This window comes from Microplitis mediator, chromosome 10 (genome assembly GCF_029852145.1).
Source record: "Microplitis mediator isolate UGA2020A chromosome 10, iyMicMedi2.1, whole genome shotgun sequence".
NCBI classification, from domain to species: Eukaryota; Metazoa; Arthropoda; class Insecta; order Hymenoptera; family Braconidae; genus Microplitis; species Microplitis mediator.
The window spans coordinates 9,292,863-9,316,369 of NC_079978.1; the positions used below are offsets into that span (position 1 = coordinate 9,292,863).

At 29.8% G+C, this 23,507-nt stretch overlaps 1 protein-coding gene across 2 annotated transcripts in view; it reads left to right on the forward strand.

The window, feature by feature from the left end:
* Positions 1-23,507, forward strand: part of LOC130676486 (uncharacterized protein DDB_G0283357) — a 54,155-nt gene that overhangs the window by 15,687 nt on the left and 14,961 nt on the right. Inside the window, exons 1-2 of one of the 2 annotated variants that reach the window (XM_057482750.1) lie at positions 18,910-19,212; positions 22,652-22,744. In XM_057482750.1, the coding sequence (XP_057338733.1) occupies positions 19,123-19,212; positions 22,652-22,744 (183 nt within the window). In that variant the 5' untranslated portion in view covers positions 18,910-19,122. Of the gene's footprint in view, positions 1-18,909; positions 19,213-22,651; positions 22,745-23,507 lie in introns of those variants that run through there. The other variant, XM_057482748.1, reaches the window with a different exon arrangement.

Consider the following 23,507-nt stretch of genomic DNA (forward strand, 5'->3'; position numbering starts at 1 on the left):
CTTTATTATAAAGCAAAGAAAACTATTATTGCACAGTAAAAAATATTGTGTATTTGTGTCGAAAACGGTTTGTGTTAAACTAACACAAAGTTTGTGTCACTTTTTGTAACATAAAAAATGTGTTATACACTCTTTATTAACACATTTTGTGTGTTACTGTGGAATTCTTTGCGCCCTCTTGTGGCGATATTTCAACATAATCTTTGTGTTAAAAAGGGGTTACACAAAGTTTGTGTCAAAATTTCAACACAAATTTCGTGTCAACCGTTTTTAACACACAAACTGTGTTGATTTTACACAATATTTTTTACTGTGTGGTATAAGGTAAAAGTCCCTATACCCGCGCAGTACCATTAGTCGCTCACTTTAACTGTTAAATGCGCATTTTGAAAAAAAAAAATTTCAACTAAAAAAAATATTATTGATAAATAATTATTTGTGAATTTAAATATATTAAAATATGATGTATCACATTATTTTATAATAGATTATAAATTTAAATTAAGTGACTGTTTTTAAAATCGCGCTCAGCCGGGCATTTTTTACTTTAACGTTCATTCGTTAGATTAAATTTAGATTATGTAAAATTTTTTAAGAATTGTTGTAACTATGTCTTATTAAATATATTTTTAAAATTCATGAAATTTTATATTATGAAAGAATAAAGTAATATAATTTATAAATTATTTTCCAATTCAATAAGCTTATCATAGTTTAATTGATATCAAATTATCTTTGAGCGACTATATAGGGCCATGGGTTGATCGAGCAATGGTACATCACACTTTTATTGAGCGGCTATGGGTACACTCAAGGGCCTTATTTTAAAAGTTAATAATAATTAATTATCAACATTATTCTTTAAACTAAAACTTTATTCTAATACTTAAAACAACAAAAAATAACTATAAAAAAAACAATAGGGTTTTTTTATTTTATTTAATTATTTATATTGAGTGGTTTAATATCACTCCAATGAAAAGTGAGCGGGTATAGGGGTTTTTTTTTACCTTATGTATTTATGTGGAATACAATTTGCGCTGATTGAATTATTCAATATTTAACACTAGATATTAATCCTTTGTGTAAAGGTGTGTTATTAACGTATCGCGCTTATAATTATGCCCTTTGACCAGTTGTGTGGCGTGGTCGCGATAACTTTCTCTATACCGGTCCCTAATTTTCCCGCTATCTCACTTAAATGATCAATCAAGTCTTTGTGAATGTTATTGCGTACCATAAAGAGAACAACGTGTGTGAGCGACACGTGATACATATAATACTGTATATTTCAAAAGCAACTGGGTGTGTCGATACTTTGTCCTTTACTACGACATTTATTATTATTATTATTATTTGAATAAATTTAGGAACGGCTGATTAATTTGACCTATATTTTAGTATTGTCTTATTTGTTTATTGTTTATAAACTGGATCTTCAAATGTATATTCCATTATCCTGGCTTTGATATTAACTTAAAGTGACTGTGAAAACCAGACACGAACTGACGAGATTTAAATGCTCGATGAGTTTCGAAATTAGTAAAAAGGGATTTTGTAGATGGAAAGCTACCAAATGAAGTTCACATCTCAACCTGAAGTTGTTTTAAAGTTTCATTACTTCTAAATCCTTTTGAAGATGTATTTAGAAGTTGTCAAGAGTATTTTTTAAAAAAGTTTGTTTAGGTTCTTTAAACTCTATTAAAACAAAAATAATTATCGGATCAAATATTTATGTTCGAGAGCCTATTTTAAAATCTTTTTTTTTTTGTTTTGTAAACTATGAAACAGCATTTTTTTTTTCTTAAAATATCAACATGGGCATTTTCATAACAACAAAAGATAAGTTAAAGAGAACTGCATATTCAAATGGTCAATTAACTAAAAAGATAATAGCGTTAAAAGCATCAGGTTCTTTGCAAAGGAATATGATACATCTTACCACAATAATACAATTCAAATTAAGCAGGAAAGAAAAAGTCACTGAAGACACTTGGTAGTTTATTCTTCTAACTAACACCTGGTTAAAAAAATAAAATAAAATAAAATAAATGACTACAAATAATCATTGCTCAGCTATAGTACCAGTACAGCTCTCTTCCCCCGCTTGTCTCTCATTTCCGGGAAGTGATTAACTTAAGTCCGGGTGTTGTGATTTTAGCAAGTAACACACGCGCAAGATTATTTCCATTGAAAGATGAATTTATTTCGTATATAAAACCCAAGTATACAACATCTTATCGAAATGACTTGTTAAATTGTATACTTTATTTATATACGCACATCCACTTAAAACTCGTTCATCGTGGGAGTAATCTTGAAAAAAAACACTTTGCGCAACTACTGGTATAGCGAATAGAAGTAGCAGCAGTAGAGCAAAGAACCGAAGGCGAAGGTGAGAGTTACCGTCGCCGGTACTTCCACGACATCGACGCGTTCGCATCCGGTCTTCTTCAGCACCCACGCTTTTATTTATCCGTCTTGAGGTTGAAGTAGAGCTGGGTTCAAGGTTTATATGCCATCGACCAGCAACCAAAGCTTAAAGCTATAATTTATATTTCATTCTTATTCTCTCTGTCTTTCTGTTATTCTCGACGTAATTAAAAAAAAAAAAATAAATAAAAAGTCTGTATTTGATTGCAATGATGATTTAAGTAGTCTGTTTACTATTCATTGAGATCAATCAACCTATTAAAGTTTACTCTTTTGGTAACTAGTGAATAGTGTCGTGTTTTTTTATCAACAGTATCATAAATATCCGGACGTACGCTCGAGCGTTAAATCATTGAAAGCGTTGCACTTGGCTGGCTCATGATGTCACTTGCAATAGTCTATCGTATTGGAGTTCAAGGTTGTTTATAATAATTGTACACATACAGAGTAGGTATTTTAACGTAATTCAATAATTCCCACAATAAAAATACATTACAGGAAGTTCTTATCAATATTCCCACTGTTTGCAGTTACAAATACATAAACTGGGTAAAAATAATACCTGTAGTCTTATGTATGCATTAACAGAGAGAAAATTCTACGAACGGAAGAATTCTCTAATTTAGCTGGCAGTGTAGAAGCCTAAAACAGTTTTATCGTAAAACTACTGGTAGACGAACTCAACTAAAACGTTATGAGTTGAAACGAAATGTAATAAACGGCAATGAGAAGTACGTAAATGAGCTACCCAAGTTTCTAATTGGCAAAGCAAATATAAAATAAAAAAAAAAATCATAAAAATAGATCTACAGTTTCACTTGTTTAACTTCTCTTTTACCCTTACACACAGTGTTCTTTTAATTTAAACCTTCTACCCTCTCATTTACGTAATGACATTGTCAAACTTAGTTTCTAACTGCTCGGATTCAGTTGTACATATTAACATAATTTAAAACTTTATATTAAATTAGAATTAGTGAATAGTTTAACTAGAATTTATCACACATAAAGAACCACTTTGTTCGGTAATATTTGCACAAATTTTTACGGTAAAAACGGAAACACATTTGTTGTTTAAAAAATATTAATGCAATAATAGCATGCAACCATATATTGTATAAATAGATTCCTTATATGATATCATCACAACGGGAAGAAATGACTCATGCTCTTGAAGGTTGAAGGAAGGATCTTAACTCCAAACTTCTACCGGACATCCCACACGCTCACGTGACCTAAGTTCATTGTCATTGCTTGTCTTATTGTTTATGATTTAATATATTTTACTCCCCTTATACTAAATCCAATTTTTTTTGTTTTATACATTATTACGTATTTAGGGGAAGGGGATGGGGGGCAAAACGCACTGCCCCCAAAATTTTATAAAAAATACATTTTATTTCTTAAATGTTTTTTAAACATTCCAAGATCAATTTTGTAAATATAATTGAGCATCATTTAGAATTTTTTCATAAATCGAGTGTCAGTCGAAAAATATTAATGACTTTTGTTTTATGATAAAAACTAGTTAAAATTTTTTTTTCTTCTTTTGTATCCAATAATTATGTAAAATGTAATTTTTCTTTATGTAAATTACTTACAGAAAAATTTAATTTAATCAAATTTATTTAATATCCGTAAAATTTTCTGTTTTCTCCTTTTTTGGGGGGTACCCCATTTTGCACGCAAAAATGAAAAATTTTTTTTTAACGATAACTGAAGATTTTTTTTATTTACTTTGAATATCATTAAAAAAAGAAGATTTAGCTTATTTGAGTCCTCGTAAACTTAGCATTTCCTTAAGTACCCCGCTTTGTCCCTCCCATCCCTACTTGACACATTATCTACTGTTGTTATATATCATCAGGTCATGCAAGTTAGATAATAGAGCTTAATACCAAAGAAACGGATCTTCTTCAGCTGTACGTTGAACATTAAACACGCTGTGCACCTGACTTATTATCCAATATACGAATCCACCCTCTTAAGATTTCGTCCTGAGGCACGCGCCTCTTGCCTGGAGATATATCGCAGCTGCTTGGATAATTTTTCGGGACTGGGTGAATATCCTAGCAGATGGATATCTCATCCACAGACAACTTATAGTTTCACTTTTATTTTCATATAATTTTACTTTTTTATTATTTTTGTAATACCATTTAACGACAATCACAACAAACATACTGAAATCCCTTCATTAAATCTGATTAAAAAACTTTTTCTATTATTTGTATGTACAAGAAGCTCACTAATTTTTTTTTTATTTCGTTCGTACGGTTGTAAACTTCCGTCCGTTGATTTTTACACTTTATTTGATATATTTTTTCAAAGAAAGAATATTATTTCCTTTTGTAATTTATGGATAGCAAAAAAAAGTGTTAAAAGTAAATTTTATTTATTTTGTTGAAAATAAGTTGAGAAAAGTTTATTGTCAAGTGGTAAGATTGACTGGGCCATGAATCCGGAATTGGTTACTGTAAAAAAAAAACAATGATGAAAATATATGCATGCATATTTGTATATACATATATAGAAGTTGAAATAGTCACATAACAACGGTTTTAGTAACTTGTTGCATATGATTTCGGTATATAGCAGGTGTCGTTAAATTTTATTTCTGACTCATGGATGTACAGCCAGGTGAATCCCAAGGTACGAGGTACATAGTAAAGTAGTTATAAGAACCCTTGAAGGCTTGTTTAAATATTTTTAAGTGGATCCACAGTTTTTTTTAAATAAATTAGAGTTTTAACGTAAAACTTGAACAGTAATCTGCAGAATGGAAAGGGTGCCATGGTCTGTTAGTGGTGAATTATTAATTGAACTTGACTTATTCCATCATTGAAATAATATATCTACATAATACCGCACCCAAAATCCAATGCGTAGGTGGATTTCAAAATTAGTTGAATCCTATTACGATGATCCTGTATATATTCGTTACGCAATGACGGCCACACGACCCATTATACTGATTTACTAAAAAGATAAGTGGACTTTTTGTATAAAAGGGTCTATAGTTTAGAGTGCAAGTTAAACAAAGTAAAATATAGTTATAAAAAAGTACTGATGATGAAGGTACTCTGATGGGTATACACAAGTACATTATATACAATGTATATATATATATATATATATATATATATATATATATATAAGTTTACCCGTCTACGATGAGCGTCTTAAAAGCACATGTGGGAAAGTGCCATGATGCGAGACTCTGAGAAACGCGGGTGGCTTTGATTATGAATATAATTTTTGTTTTTATTTAAACAATTTACATAATTTAACTAACTTATGTAAATATAAAATTAATAATGAGCATCTACAACTTCTGCAATATTACGTGTACTATGATATTAATTTAATTATCCATAAAATAAAACGAGACATAAATTTAAAATAATTAAAACTGAAAAAGGACAATGAACGTTTTAATTTTATTTAATATCTTCATTCAGTATTTAACATTTTCCCATTACTCAGATTTAATTAATTATTAATAAAATTTAATTTTCAACATTATCTTTTTATTAATTACGATTTACAGCAAATATGTAAATTAATTTATAATTATTTTAGTTAAATGTAATACTAATAGGTTACAGTATTTTTTATTCATTGGCTATAAACAAATAACAGCAATTTAAAAAAAAATAATAAAAGTTAGATATCGGAAAATAAATCGCAAGTAGTCATCCCTTGTCCTATACCGTAAACTATGAGCTCTATTCTCTAGGTTATCACTCACGCATGTCCCGTTGAATGAGTCTTCTTTTACTAAAAGCAGAATCTATCTAAAACCTGTATCTTTTAGCTCCAGCAGTTTTACTCCATTAAGCTGGATCAACCTGTGAAATCTAACCCCAAGTATAGTGTAGCACATCGCAGTCTACTTCTTTAGCAATACATTTCCACGAGGCTCTTTGTGTCATTCGTTTCTTATCGAACCTATACATCCGATATATATTTTACTGGACCGTAACCATCTCACTGATCTCAAGTTCATGTGTGCCTTCTTCTTTTATTTCTTCCTTCTTTCATTATTTTTTCTTTTCTTGCAATATATAATTATTTTATTTTATTGCACTGAACTTTTATACTTGAACTTAGTTAATTATTTTAAATTATATTATTCAACTTATCCATGATATTAAAACGATGATTGACTTTATGGACTCATTGATAATTATTTAAATATATTATAGATTATAGAGCAAAAGAATTATCTTATAAGTACTAGTTTCATATATATGTAGAAAATTTAAATCTACCATTTAAACTGATGAGTATGTAAAGGCTTTTCATATTTAACGGCTATTTACTATTTGAATTCCTTTCCATTCGTTATATATTATGTTAGAGTTATTATAGTTTAGAGTTGCAGGGCGTGGTCATAGAATGTATATACAGACAGTAGCGGTAATGCAGGCCGATTAAATCGGCTTGGAGAGGCGAGTGTAAAAAAAAAAAATTACCAAGGAACGAAAGCATGCCAGAGCAGTTCATTAGTTTAAAAAAAAATAGAATAAATAAATAAAATAACAGAGGATAGAAAAAAATTAAATTAGATTGAAGCGTGTATGAAAACATACACTTGGAGCTTACGGTTCTTTGGGTTCTTCACTTCTGTGGTACCGCACACGTACATTCTGATTACACATAAAGCTGGTACGGTTACGTAAATATTTTCACAAAATACACAATGATTTATTTTATTTGTGACTTAAAAATTTTCTTATTTTCTCATTTTGTTGAAAACATAAATCGTACATTCACTTTATTCGTATAAATTATTTTCTGATCTTAACCGTCGTAAAATTGTATTTCCGCTGCTGCGTATTTTATTATTTTGAGCATATTTTATCGTTAAATTCACAGCGAGTGTAACTTTTTTTTTGACTTTTGTTTCACAAAAACTATTTGTTGTGGCTAGTAGCTGATGTAAAAAATATATTTATAGAAAAATAAACACACTGTAACTTAGTTTATTTTATTTTTCAATAAATGGATAATAGAAAATGTAAATTTTATCATGAGAATTATATAAAAATTATGTAAATTATACAAAACAAAGTACATAAAAAAATAATGATGCTAAGTTAAAAAATTTAATTTATTTAAGTGTACAATTGACAACGTTTTATAACCGTGCTGAAGATTATTTTCTTTTGAGTTAGTACGGAATGCTACTGGGATCTTGAGTGTCTTGTTTTCATCATTATTCCGTCAACAATAATTAGGAAAAATTTCTTTCTGTACTTAAATATTTCTTTTGCTGGAGCTCGTGCCATTTATTTTGTTTTACCGCAAATCACTGGGAGCACAACAGCCGACCCTCAATTTTCGAAGAACGCTCTTCAGTATAATCTCTAGATCATAAACATTATAGCAATACAGACTCTGTAGAGCAAAGTAAAAGTATATATATACACCGATATCTTTTACTCTGTAACCTTTCAGTCATCATAAGATGACTTTTTTTTTTGTGATACAGAGTTTTTTTTTTACACTCTATAATTCTATATACAAAAATGAGTTACAAAAATCATTAAGCAAAAAAAAAAACAATTTCGAATTAAATTAATTTTAATAAATATATAGACTTATTTATTATTAGTGTTGAAGGTTCATTGACCATAATCTAGATTTAGAATTAATTGAGTCAAGTGTAACGAGGCTTTACCTCGTTGATACGCTAACTGCCCCACGTGGGAGCCTTTTTATACAACCGCGTATAAACACTCACTCTCCTGACTCAATTTACATCAATGAAATAGCATCTACAATTACAAACTCTGATGTAATCATAAATTTAATCTAATAATTCATGCATATATTATGACACACACGCATACACACACACACACACAAGTATACGGTGAATTTGTCAATATATACTAATTAACATCGCTGAAACTTTACATACAATCACTCCTTCATTCAAGTGACAATTACCATGAATGTCTATTTCCTGTCTAACTTGCATCTGTAAAATATATACATACTAGAGTAAATGATACATGATGTGACCTCAATATAATTGCTTTTAAGCACTTCAGTAATCATGCTTCCGTTATATTATATTATTAAAAAATATGTTAGATCATTAATTTAAAAAATATGATTGACAGAAATTATTAGTTTGAATAGAAAGTTAAAATTATTTTAATGACTAATTGATGCACAAAAAAAAACTAATTGACTTTGAAAGAGAAAACATAATTAATATTTAATTATTGCACCTTGTAAGTTAGTTATGAGTTTGCTTGAGTAAATGGAGCAATCATTGATAGATAAGATAATTAATTCAACAGGTGATGATATCTAGTAGCTGAAATAGAAGGGAATTTAAAAAAGGAGGAGTCATTGGTTTTCCACGGATAATCAAAGGACATCACGAATATGATGTAGTATATGATATATATGTACGTATATTAGTATACTATATATAATAGTCGTGGGGTCAAGTAGAGTAGAGGAAACCTCTGTGAAAAACTACTTGCAAAGCGCCAGATCCCACGTGGTTCAAGCACCGTGACCACATATATGTTTAGTAATGTATTACATATGTATATAGATATGTTAAATAGTAAAAGTTATATTACTATATAGTATACCTATATATTTTTACGGTTAGTGTATGTTGAGAATGGACGTCGTTGACCACATGAGGGTTGATAAAGTATCGAGGGTTATGAAGGTGGTTTTAAGTGAGATAGAATGAGTTATATATCTAACAATTAATGCGAAGGTAGCAAAGAGGGATGAGTGCATATATATATATATATTATATATGAGTAGGAGGAATAGTCAGAAGCGGAAGTTGCTACCGGAACTACCGTTTCTTTGCAACAAGTTCACATGCTTTGGCTACTATTTATATATATACTATTCATCATCATCAGGTTGAGGTCAGGATAATTTTCTTGTGTCAGTGGGCGAAGTAGTAGTTATTGTGTAGTGAGAAGCTTCATCCACCGTTCCATTTCACCTCCGCAGTTAATTCATCAATCAGATAAATAACAATTTCACACGCCGTGGTGTATCTCATAAAACTTTTTTGGTGTCTTTCGAAATATTTTCTGTTAATGATAATTATTATTATTGAAGATTTAATTTTATTAAATATATTAATTTATTTAGGCTTCAGGCTAAATCATTTTCTGTTAGAGATATTTATTAATATGAATGATAAAAGTGTGTTATGATGTACATATAAATGTGTAATGATGTGAATATATGAATATAATTAAAAGTCGATAGTTAAAAAGTTTTTTTTTTGTTTTTTTTTTTTTCCATAAAGTTTATTTCACGTGTAGTATGCTGATGAGAAAGATGTGAATACTATCACCGTTAGTTTTAAGAAACGCTCTTGGGAATTTGACTTATTGAAAAGACAAAGATAGACTTAATAATCAAGTAAGAGAATAGTTTATTGGTCAATTTATTCTTTTCTTGATTTTTATTTTTATTTTTTTTTTATCGATGCTTCAATAAGGTCACAGCACCTGTTATTTCAGATAATCATTTTGCTGACAATAGTCACGTCGATCATGGCGTACTGTACTGTGTACATACCGTTTTCTCTAATCTATTATTAACATTTTTTTAAAAATAAATAACATAATTTTTTAGCTATACATTATACATATATATTTTATATTTTTAAAAAGCCGTAATAGTTTTTAGTAAATCATAATATAAAAACAAAATATAAATTTTGTTTTATAACTGTTATTATTTAACAGAATAATTAATATTAAAATTGCCACTGAACGAACAGTGTCCTCACAACTGAGGTCTTCACTGATCGTTGCCACGCATGAATTATTTAATTAATTACACGGAAAAAAAGTAAATAGTAAATGCAACATGATGAAATCATGTTGCATCCACATGATTTTTCATGTTTCGGCTACATGAAAATCATGTCGCTGTCACATAATTTTCTCATGTTACCGCAACATGATTATCATGTAGCCGAAACATGACAAATCATGTGGATGCAACATGATTTCATCATGTTTATTTACCAAGACTGCATCATGTTGTATTTACTATTTACTTTTTTTTCGTGTAGGTACTTGAAATAATTAATAGACATCACTTAAAATATTCAATGTCTATAAAGTATTGGAAATTTAAGTTTTATGAAATAGAAAAAAAAGAAGTTAAAACTTGATTATTTAATATATTTATATATTAACAAAAAGACAGAGGTCTATGCAATTTAATTTATTAAACTTATTTTATTGACTGAAGTTGAACAACTTCAAAACTTGGTTTCGATTAATTATTCTGTAATTAAATATTAATAGACGCTCATCAGAATCAGATAGGATAGAAAGTTATCGATTTACGGTGAATGGCATTGAATTATTATTAAATGTTGTTGCAAGTATTTAATGATTATATTATACATTCAGCATAAAAAAAAAAAAAAAAAAAAAAATACTAAACAAGTCTTGATCACTTTGAATCAATAATATTTGTTGTATAACTAATCATTAACAGTGTTTTTATATTTTTATAATGGTATATTTTTGAATAAATCTAAAATGGAAAGTATGTGATGTCATGAATGCTTTTAGTGTATAAAAATAAATAATAGAAAAAGAGGAGAAGTGAAATAAGTTAAAAGAACTAGTATAGTCACGTGTAACTGTCTCAGCTGTCGGACGTAGTACTACTATTTACTATAAAATGAAACGTGTCCTACTACTACTCATACTCTGCTCAGAACTCACGAAGATTGTGAACCAAGATGGCTACGGGTCAATATCCTCCCGCCAGCGAGTCCCGCCACTCTAAAACAAGGATATAAGTATTCTCGGAGTCTCCAAAGGGTCCTCGTCTCCGCCAATCATGGCCGCTCGTTCTATTCTCCAGTTCTTCAGGAACATAACATATATTATATTGTACAGTGAATATTTTGGTCTCTGCATTACAGTACAGGATCACAATTCTCCCGCGCGCGCGAAACACTGCTGGCGCCCGCTGAATCTTTTTCTCTAAACTGGTTTTAAGAAACCACAACAACAACAACTCCAGGGCCATACAAGCAGATAAACAGGATTGCTTTTCTTAACTCTCATGTGGGAGAAGAACAAAGACATTATATCCATTAAACTTAAAATCATGATTACCGTCGACATTGTTATATTATACACTAGGTTACACACATTAGAGGGTAAGAAAATGATTTTTTAATAAAAACTACATGTATCCATGATGGAGTTACTAGATTACCTGATTACCTACTGAGCTAACTGATGATGATGTAGACAAGAATTTATAAATGAATGAATTTATTTTATACTATACTACAATATATGTAGTGGGATTCTCGTATACGTCATTTTATCATCGAGATTTTCAATAAATCTCTGCGGTTACTTTTCTATTTATTTTTAACGATAAAAGTATCATACAGTTTTTGAAATTCATCAAAATTTTAGGAGCTATTTCAGTATATCTCTGACCCCTTTGACCACCCACGATATTGGTGTGGAAATAAATGTGGGATGATCGTGATGCTCGTGGGTGTCCTATAGGGATATTGTCAAGCTATCATCGAAATTTACTACCCTCTATTTTTAAATTTAACAACTTTATTTTTTTTTTTATCAAAATTTACAAAAACAATTGGGTATTATATGAAAACAAATTTTAAAATAAGTAGTCTTGAATTTATACATAATTTTTTCGGTAGCGCAGCAATCACGCTCGATTATAATAACTTTAAGAGTCATGTACATATAGTGGAGTGTATAACCATTAACCATGTATGTTTTATAAAATTTCGCGAATATCTTGTATGCAATGTATTAAACTTTTACTCCAGTTTGGATCATGAAACCGGTTTTTCATCGTAATATAGACACCGCTAGCCTCCTTAGCTGCTACCAATCTCGTCCATTTCTTCAGCTCTCCCTCTTTGGGTTTCGCCATATTTTTTTTTCTTACTTCAGCGAAAAGACTGGTTCTCTTGTGTCTTTTTTTTTATTCAAATATTTATCTCCAATTAATTTCATCTCATGCTCGAATTATACTCTTTAGCTCTCTACCGTTTTCCTTACAAGAAAAGAGGACAATTTCACAATTTCGGGTCATATGGAAAACTTTCAAGACAATGTTTTTCAGTCAACATTTTATTTCAATTATATAGTTTTTTATTTAATGATACTAATATAAATATTAAATTTTTGAATTTAAAAATTATATTTGTATTTATTTGACAACATGATTTTAAAAGCTTCCATCAAATATATTTAGCATTACAAGTCAGAGGTAATACATTTCTGTTCACTCATGTTTCATGAAGCGAGACGTAATAAGATCTTGATAACTGATATAAAATTGTCTTTGCCAATAGAGTACGATAAATCACGTTTATCCTTTCTTCACTTTCCAGTAATATATATTATTCAAAATATATATTATATATATGTACATTTATATGTATGTAGTACAAACTAATACCAGTAGATAAATATTATGTCGTATGTACTCTGTTTTTTTTAAACTTGTTAATAAAAGAGACTGTTGATGATCTGTGTAAAATTGTATATATATATATATATATATATATATATATATATATATATATCCAAGATATGTAGATCTGTAGCCCTAGTCCATGTGAGTATAAATAGATGTTCATATTTATGCACAAAGATATAAACTGGTGAACTGAGAATCTGAGCTCTTAGAGTAAAGCAGGATTCGCGGCGGGCTGCAGGAGAGGAGAAAACCAGTTTCGCTCGGCTGCATCAGCATCATTTTTTTTTTACTTCATTTTTTATTATTCTCATTTCGTTTCATTTTTATTTTTACTTCTCTCTACTCTCGTTGTCTCGAGTTCTTGGCGCGCACGTGCGGATGGCACCTCCGTGCATATACGTTCCGACTCTTAGTATACCTACACTATATAGGATAAATGGAAGGTTCCAGGCAGACAAAGAGACAAAACCAGTATACAGGATGATGTGATGATACATGAAGCCCTAAACTACGACTGAGAAGAACAGGACTCGCGAAAGGTTATAAGATACTTTTTTTTCAAGGTTTTAAAATACCTTCTATTTTTTTTACTTGTAAATTTGGAGATTGTTTTCAATTTGCTGACGTCAAGGCACGCTGTCTAAACGTCATGGGTTCGAAAAAGGAATCTCTTAACACTTTTTCCAATTGTTTTTTTGCACTCAATATTACACAAGAAATAATAATACTGGAAGGTAAAAAAATTGTATGTAAAAGACTTTTGTTTCGCATTTTAACACTTAAAAGTACGACTCAGCAGTCTACTGACCACTTAAAAGTTAATTTTTCTCGCATGTAAAAGCCAAGTATTGAACACCAGAGTAAACTCTTTCAACTGGAACGCCTTTGCTTCATGCTATTACAATGTTTGTACAATCGTTCATTTTTTTTTTGGCACCACACGATTCGCTTATTTTTGTTTTTTTTTTTTCTTTGACAATCGAGTGAAGGATGACGTGCATATAATTTTTATTTTTCGTAATTTATTTTCAGTAAAAGTCTTTAAAAAAACATGAATTAACATTTTTATGAAACGCAGTTCTTATTTTCATTTATAATTTGAAAATTTCGAGTAATAATACTTTAAAAAAATTTCAAATTACATATAATATGAGGTTTTGAAATTTCGGTATAAATTTTAAAATAATGACTGTTAATAAGTAATTGCAATATACAATTTCAATCTGTAATTTACAATAGTATTAAATTCTGTAGATGACAATCAGTGAAATTTATAGAGAAAATTTCTAAGAGAAAATTTACTGGTAATCTTAATAATATAAAAGGAATGTTGACTGAGCTCTCCAAATTGATGATTCAATTACGTTGATTACAGCCTAAATGTCCGATGAAGCGATCAACTTTGTGTTTACACATCGACAAGTATTATCCAAGATACTATATATATAATTGATTTAAATCAAATCATAGCTAGTTCGGTGCTGTTTCTGTGGTTAAATCAATTTATCATCGCAGCAATACCGTACTCCAAGTAATTGACTCCCAGTTATATCAACTTAGCAATTTATACATTAGTGCAGAATATATAAATACTAAAGTAGTAATTTAGTTTGTGATGTTGACTATATATTGGTCCAAGTACTTTCAAGCTGTTACCTTTTAAGAGATGCGGCAACCACTATAAATTTTCTCTATTCTAAAGTGTCGTTAAATTTAGTTGAGAGTTTACGACTCTTGGAAGAATATGAGTGACGACCCATTTGAGAAGAATCTTCTTCAAGGTATATATATTTATAAACCATGAGCTGCATATATATATATATATATAGATACTTTAAGCCTTAATTTTCAAGATGATTGCTTAGTTTGATGTTCTCAAAACGTTTTGAGGTAGTAATCCTACTATATATGTATTCCCTTAATGTTAATCTTATACAAAATCCTCAGAATTTAGCGTCCAGTCACCAGATTTCTGTCAATTTTTTTTGTTCGTCAATCCATAAAATATTTCCGGTGACACCAAAAAAAAATTTTTTAAAACCCTCGGTGCCTTTCGTGGATTTAAATTAACCTGTTTGAGCTTACATTTGTCATATATTTTTATTTTTAGAAAAAAAAATACATGTACATAAATTCAAAAGATATATACATACAAAAATCATAAATCATGTATTTTGATGAATTATTTTTTATGGTGATATTTAAATAAAATAAATACATTTAATTACAATTGCATTTATCTTTAATATTAAAAAATGTATTTATTCAAGCTATTTTTTTTCTGTAAATTTGAAAATTCCATTCTAGTGAATAAAAAATTATTAATTTACATAATTAAGTGAAAAATTTTATGTAATAGAAATAAAAATCCGATTTATTAATTAATCTGATGAAAAATAATTTTACAGAAACAATGTTTTGGAAATAAAAGTATAAAAATTGATTTTTCTAATTTACATATGAAAAACTTTTTTCGTTAAACTAAAAATAAATAAGTAAAAATATATATATATATATTTATTTATTTATTTATTTATTTATTTATTTAGTTACATGAATGAAAAATTCATAAATCTATAATTTAAAATTAACAAAATTTTAAAAAATAAAAAAAAGATGATGAAAGACATAACACTTTGAAAAAGGTTTTGTATTGCAAAATGATCGAAGCATCTCTTCACTTTCGATAGTCTTTAAAGTGAAGACAGCCAAACTAAACACATCTTAAATGAAATTGCGCAAGAATACATATAATAGTATATTGCAAGGAAGATTCAACGTATTACTCTTGGTTGGCATTAGACTCAATACTAGTTTTACGAGTAGAATCTATTATATACCTTTCACTTTGGCTCGTGCTGAATATATAAGATCAACGATAAAGTGAAGATGCGTCTAGTTGACATTTATTCTCGCAGTTATAGTTCTTAGCTGTCCGATGAATAATTAAGATCGATGAGGAGTGTTTATAAACAACCTTTTGCAATACATTACACATATATACATAAATGCATACTTAGATATATACATGGAGAGATGAGATTGTTGAGTTCGATAGTTTTAAAAAATTGAATTATGCCTATAAACAATGTTTACGATACGTTTATAAACATATTATATAATAGCCCCATAAACACAATATATCTAAAACTACTAAGTTTACAGTTACGTGTGTCAGTAAACTTAAACTCATACTGACACCCCTGGTATAGATGCGAGGTTGATGCACCTGAAGGAACAAAAAGGAAGACCCTCTTCATCTCTATGTATAGTTCCTCGTCAGAGGTTCTATTGTAGCATATAAAATAGAACTAAAATACAGCAGGTAGACTTGGATCCAACCCTCGAACATATTTTTTTTCAGTTTAAAACTTTTCACTTGGCCCTAATACACCTGCACTATAACCTGTGTTTCTTTTTTAATCTTTGCCTCTTTCAAAAAAAATTTCTATTGAATGTCACTTGATCCTCAATTCAGGTGACTTACCACGCACTTAAAATTATCCTGTTATTCTCAAAGATTTTCTTTTATCAAAGAATTGTCCTATCTTGTTCATCTCTAGTGGCATTCATCTCATATTTTTTAATAAAATTTCAAAGTAGATTGTTATTAAATAACGAGGTCGTTGACAACGATCATTTCCAAGTCAAAGACCTTAAATAAAATGAAACTTTAATAGATATTAGTAAGAAATTAAACCTTTTTAAAATATATTTTTAAACATTAAAGAAGCTTGTTTAATAAATTCGCGTATATATATATATATATCTATATATATCTATATATATATATATATATAGATATACGAATATCATAAACGCAGACATGTATCTTTTTTCTTGGATACTACTCAACACCATATGGACTATGCGCGTACACACGACAGATGCTGAAGAGAAACCCTGCAAAGGTACCTATGATGCGCACGTGGATAGACAATCGCGAAAGTTACCTGTGTTTAATACTTAAAAATAAAATAAAAATAAATAATAATAAAAAGACAAGTATTTTGTCAAGACTCGAGTTAAAATTCCATCACTCATTTCGACAGTAAAAAAAATTGCTTATTTAAAGTTTAAAATTTCTTTCATACATCTGTCATACATTTTTCTCATAAAAAATATCCAGACCGAATGACTAATTTATATTATTAAAAATTCAATATAAAAAATAAATGTTCAACATCTGTAAACGATCCATCAGCTATATTATATGTAAAACCGAAGCTTTTCTACCGTGTCTTTGCTTCCCTTTCGCGACTTCAGCTTCTGAAGCGGAACGCATTGAGTCCCGAACAGAACAGTGAAGAACAAAGGGCTCTTTTTCCTTTCTCTATCAGTCCACATGGATATAATTTGCCCAGTCGCAATCGAAGTTATATATCCATGTACAGAGGACAAAAAACAATAGAAATGTCCACCATTTTCATCAAAGATTTTTTCTAATTCCAATTATGTACTTACAAAAAAAAAAAACAAAAACAATTTTTAATTGTCTGTCATCTTTTGGCTTTGTCTCTAATTGGAATTGAATTTTTAAGATGTACTAGAGAATTAAAAAGCAAAATTAATGAAATTGAAGCAATAACTTTTGCTGAATCGAACAATTGTCTTTAAACGTCTTGTGTGGCTTGAATGTTATGCTTTGTTCTCTCTGGTCTCTGGGTCGAACATAGCGGTCAGCCATATAATATTGTATCGCGGATGGATGCAAATACTATACCCACTGACTGTGTGTAGATACATATATATATTAGCGAAACGCAAAGGAAAACCTTGGTAAAAAAACATATGGAGAGGAAGCGAGCTATAGACTTGTGTATGAGAGAGGCGGAAATGAAACAGCCGATGCCACCATATATATATCGATACACCGTAAAACATTTCGAAATAATAAGTATTGATCTAATGTGTTAGAAGTTTCTCTGAAACAGTTTCTTATGGTAAATGATTAATTTTATGTCTGCTATATAGATGATTGTTTATTCCTTATACATTTACTATAGTATATTAAAAATTTTAAAAACCATTATTGTACTTATTGCTATAAAAAAGCTTTCGTTTTCAATAGACAAAGTTATCAAAACGTTCGTAATGAACATTAAAAGATACATTGAAAAAAAAAAAAAAAAAAAAAAGCCATTTAAAAAAGTTCTCAGGTTATTCTATAGAAACAATTAGACAAGAAAGACGGGGTTTTGATTCCTCAAGCGTTAAATTACGACCGAAATGTTGAAAAGATAAATCGTTATAGTACCATAGTCATATTAATAATATATAGTAGACCATATACAGGGATCTCGGGTTAAACTTCTCATATATGACTCAAAATGAGTTGCGCAAGAGTCATAGTAACGTAGCGTAAAACCTGGTCTTGTTTTTCTCTGTCTTTGTTTAGTTCTTTGTATGACCGTTGTTTCTTTCTCTTGTCCCTATTACTCCCCCGCCGCTTCTCCTTCCCCTCTTTTCTTCAACGTAGATAGAGAAACAGAGCTCGCGGGCCCACAATAACATGTACACGCGGATTATCCGCTTCACCCACGCTGACGCGGTGGAAATGGCCGTAGTACTCCAACTATTAGCATATACTATACTGTCAGTAGTATTTTATATATTTAACCACAGTGACCACGATATACGGTGTCAAATATCAGACTGTAGAGCCCAAGCTTAGCCGATCTCCCTTTTCGATTATTCACCTTCACCAATGCAGCATTGCTGGGCCTACCGAGCTGATAGACTGCTTTTTAGTATACTACAAAGGGTATAGTAATGTATAGTATAGTATAGCAATCATAAAAACCCGTAAGACCCATGAGGGCCCCTTTTACCTCCAACATCAACATCAACAACAAAATCTTGCCAAGAAGCCGCGTTCCTTTAGCTTCTTTACCTGCCCGATCGCGTTCGCGGTGGCGCTATCGTCGTTCAATAGCCGGTCGGGCCCTATCCCTCGCATTGTGGCAACGACGCTCGCGTCAGAAAGTTCTGTGTTACAATACGTCACATAAGTAAAAGTGTCATATTTTGTTTATTATTTAAATAACAAATAAAAGTGCAATTTTATATGAATTCAATGACAATGAACATAACAATAGATACATTTATTATTTTGGAACTCAAACGCTTGTGTTAATCTAGTATTAAAGGGAATTTTTAATCGACAAAACTGGTTTTTGTACTATGGTCCAAGTTGGAGAACATCCATCTAAGTTTACAATGAAACAGGATAAATTGCACCAGAGCAAAAAAGCTCTATTCCAAATCGCTAAGGTTTTTATTTAAATATTACATTACTTTGCATACTTATCTAACGGGTTTTCTGTAGATTTTTCAAATCACTAGTAGTTACTACAACTAGTGTGATCAGACACTTGGTCCATTGGATGAGAGTCTCTGACATGGCGGCATGTACCAAGGTCCATTACACCCAAGACTCTATACACTACAACTTAGTAATCATACACATGCAATTCTAATAATTTTCCTTCAATAACTATCTATATAATATTTCTAATGATTCATTACATAACTACACTAATATTTAACTATTTTTTAAAATCATTAAAAACATTTGTTGCTTTAAATATGATGATAAAATTCTTAGCGTCTACCGCAATCCGTTAGACATGATAACCACATCAAGTAATTGATACGTGCTGCAAGATAAATATTTTATTACTTTTCTGATATTGTAATATATGATGCATCTCTTTTGCTTGACTTTTACGGACATGCGACTTTAAACAAAGAATAAAAGCTTCTTGTTTTGCGACAAACATAACCGCATTTTTCAGTTTACCATTCAAGTTTATAGTTTATCTCCCCTGATATGTACATCAGCATAAATTCATTTGCAGAATCATGGATCATGCAGATCTTCTCCCAGATAGTGATTATCATGTAGCTTATGGCTTCCAGTAGTGCTATATGAGCTAATACTTGTTCACTATCGCAAACTCTGTATATATATACATACATAATATATTTATATTTTATTGAACTAAGTTAGTATGAATTATTATCAGTAGCTAAAAGCTATTAAAAGTTTTTGCTTTTAGACTGATTTTACACCGTTTAAATTTTGTTTTAAATTGCAACAAGAAACCCGTATGATTTAATGGGTTATTACTAAAGTTTTTATTTAGTAACAGATAAAGGAAATTTAATCGAGACTCAATTAATTGGTAGCTAATTAGTAGTTACATTAATTAACCGTAACTACAGCATATATTGTTTTATTTAAAATGAAATCATAACGGTCTACAATATTAATTAAGATAATAATAATAATAACACAATAATAAATAAAAATATATTAATATCTTAAGATGGATTATATATAAATATTACATTATAATAGTTTATTATTATATTTTCATTGTTTTTTCACATATTTAAATCTTAATGAAAACTCGCTCGTGAGTGCGACGTGATATTTGTCTCGGTAGTAATCGTCATTGTTTTTAAATTGCGTTGGCGTTAACATAATAAATCGTGCATTGAGTTATCACGCTAATAACCATAGTAACGTCAAGTCAATCACACATATGTCTTTTGCTACATCACTATCATCAGATACATCTTTTATGTTTATATGTGTTATGTATTATATTGTTATATCTGTATGACTAGCGTGTGAATTTTGTTTAAAGTATCTTTCTTACCGTCACACCTCATTCCACCCCATTTATAACCGATATTTCTGAGGGCAGTTATGCGGCAAAACCAAGGCAATAGTATGTAACTTATGTAATGGTATGAAGCAGACGAGCTGTAACTACTTAAAGGGGGAAAAATATCTGGAAGCACTATGCTTGTACTTAAATTTAAATTTCAAAGTGTTATTCGTCTGATTGCGCTTACCCCTGCGTAACAAGATACGCCAGAGAAGTAGGGGCGAAAGATTTTTTTTTCTAACTCTGCTTTAAAGGTTATATTCATAAGTGTTAAATTATAAGAAAAGTTTAGTTAGGGTCGTTTCGCAAGACCTCACTGCTAATTTTCCATTTCACACAGCTTTTCACACCTTTTAAGAATATATTTAATTCTTTAAATTATATCCATATACACATATATTTTTTTTATTATTATTATGAAATTCAGTGACTTGTCAAATTAAATAGTCAAACGATAAATTTTCTATGAAATGTAATTGAATTTTAAGCAATCAAAAAAAGTCAATTTTAAAGGGTCTGAATATGCGATGATGCACAGGTTACTGTATAAATATATATTTATATATACGTGTGTGTATGCATGTGTATACATAGGGTATCTGGGTTCTTGTGGATGTAAACAACCTGGCGTCCACTTTTCCATGCATGATGCACCGTGTGCGTCTCGTGTGGTGTATGGCACCGAGTAGTAGCTTCTCTCTAAAGGCTCGTCGGGAACCGTTTGTACAGCCCTAACTATTTTTTTTCCCTCGCCTCGTACGTCCCTCACCTGTTCACTACTTTGAACCTATATATATTTATATATGTATATAGACTCACACGGCTCAACGTTTTTAAATACACGCCCACCCGGATGAAAATGCTTCGGGTAAAATTGTTTTTTTTTTTTTTACTACGACATAGACCAGCCAGTGCGTCTATCATCCCCTTCAAACAAAATTTTACATTTAAAAAAAAATAATATTACCAGAGGATCCCTTAAACCTTTTTTAATTAATAAGCGCGATAAATTTTGCCGATATAGTAAATTATTACACTTTTTTTTTTTTTTTTAAATAAATTTACTCAAAGAATGATTTTTAATACTTGATAAAAATAAAATATATCACTATTTTTTTTCAGAAGCGTTTAATTAACATTCTCTACTTGAATTTGCTCATAGCTTTTATCTCATTGTTCCTATACATAGACTGAATGTATTTAATGAAAATAATAATAATATAGGATAATTTTAATCATCTATTGTCAGATAAAATCATTTATTATAATATAAAAAAATTAATTTTATTATGAATTATGAAATTATAAAAAAATTTTAATTAGTATGACTTTAATATAAAATTATAAGAAGTGAATCATAGAATATTAATGTCACGCATAAAAAATAAAGATAAAAAATTGTCGAATGATGACTATATCACGACACCGGAAAAAGGTTGGCTGAGTACGAGTGAAGAAAATTGTGATTTACTTTCCCTCCACATAAATACCCAGGATACGGTATATACAGATATACGTATAGTAGAGTAATATACAGACATGTTATACAGATGTATATCTTGTATATAGTGAATGTATGTTCACTGAGAGTGTCATGGAGTGTGTATGCTCTATGTAATTCGTATCAATGTGTATTATATCTGTGAACGATGGTATATGTTAGTATGTGCGATAGTGAGGGCACTTGAATGCACATGAATGCATTAAATATCCACCTACATACTCATCGAGGCATAAATACAGACAAGCTATGGGAAAGGGCGCAATGTCAATTGGATTCATTCACAAATGTTAAAATGTCAATGTCTTGATCGTGATTTTTTGCTATTATTAACTGCAAAATATATATTAGATAATTATATATTACAATTATTTTCTCATTATTATTCATTTATATAAATTTATTAACTGTTATGTATTTTTTTTTTTAAGCACAAACAGTTTAAATACATTTTTCTTATAATTTATTATATTGTGTTTTATTTTATAAAAAAAAAAAAGTATTAAACTCAGCATTTGATATCTTGTTTCAGGTATTATGGCACCTCGATATCTTTCGCCGGAGTTTTAGAGAACTGTCTGGTCATGCGTGTATGCGAGAATCTTGTATATTCTGTGCTCTCAAGGTAAGAAAATAATAATTATTATTTATTCATTTATTTAGTTTTTTATTAATTTTAAAAAATTACATGCTCCAAAATAAAATTAATTTATTAAGCAATTAATATATATACATATTAAAAAAGCTTTGAAATGAAGATGAAAAAAAAACGATGACATGCACGAACGAACATCAAACTATTGTAGCTATATTAGATTGTAACTTTTGTTACACAGATGATTGATCATATAGTCTTTATATATATAATATATAGAATACCTAAACAATAGATTACGCCAGAAATTTTCTAGCTTGTATGTGTATAATGTATTTAAGAACACACACATATATATATATATATATATATACGTTTAAAGTAATATAACATAAAACAAACTATACTCAATATTAAACTCTCGGAACTCTTGGCATCGTCGATTGGATTTCTTGGTTGTAACGGGCCGCGCTGGACCTTTCTCCTCAATCGAGATCCTCAAACCCGATTGGTCCAGCGTACATAGCACAGCGTCCGAAGGTTTTCTCATTCTTACTCACTCTTACTTTATACTTGTTTCATTTATATATTCCTTTACTCCTCATTCTCTTCTCTATATTTATATTTATATATATACATGAACTCTCTACTACTAATACTCTGAGACACAGCTAAACCTCATATTCAACTTAACTTGCCATGAGATGCCATACTATACCGGCGACCAGAGTCACCAAGTCTTTGTTGATGCGAGTAAGAGTCAAGTCGTTAAAGCTTCGTACTATTACCCTGT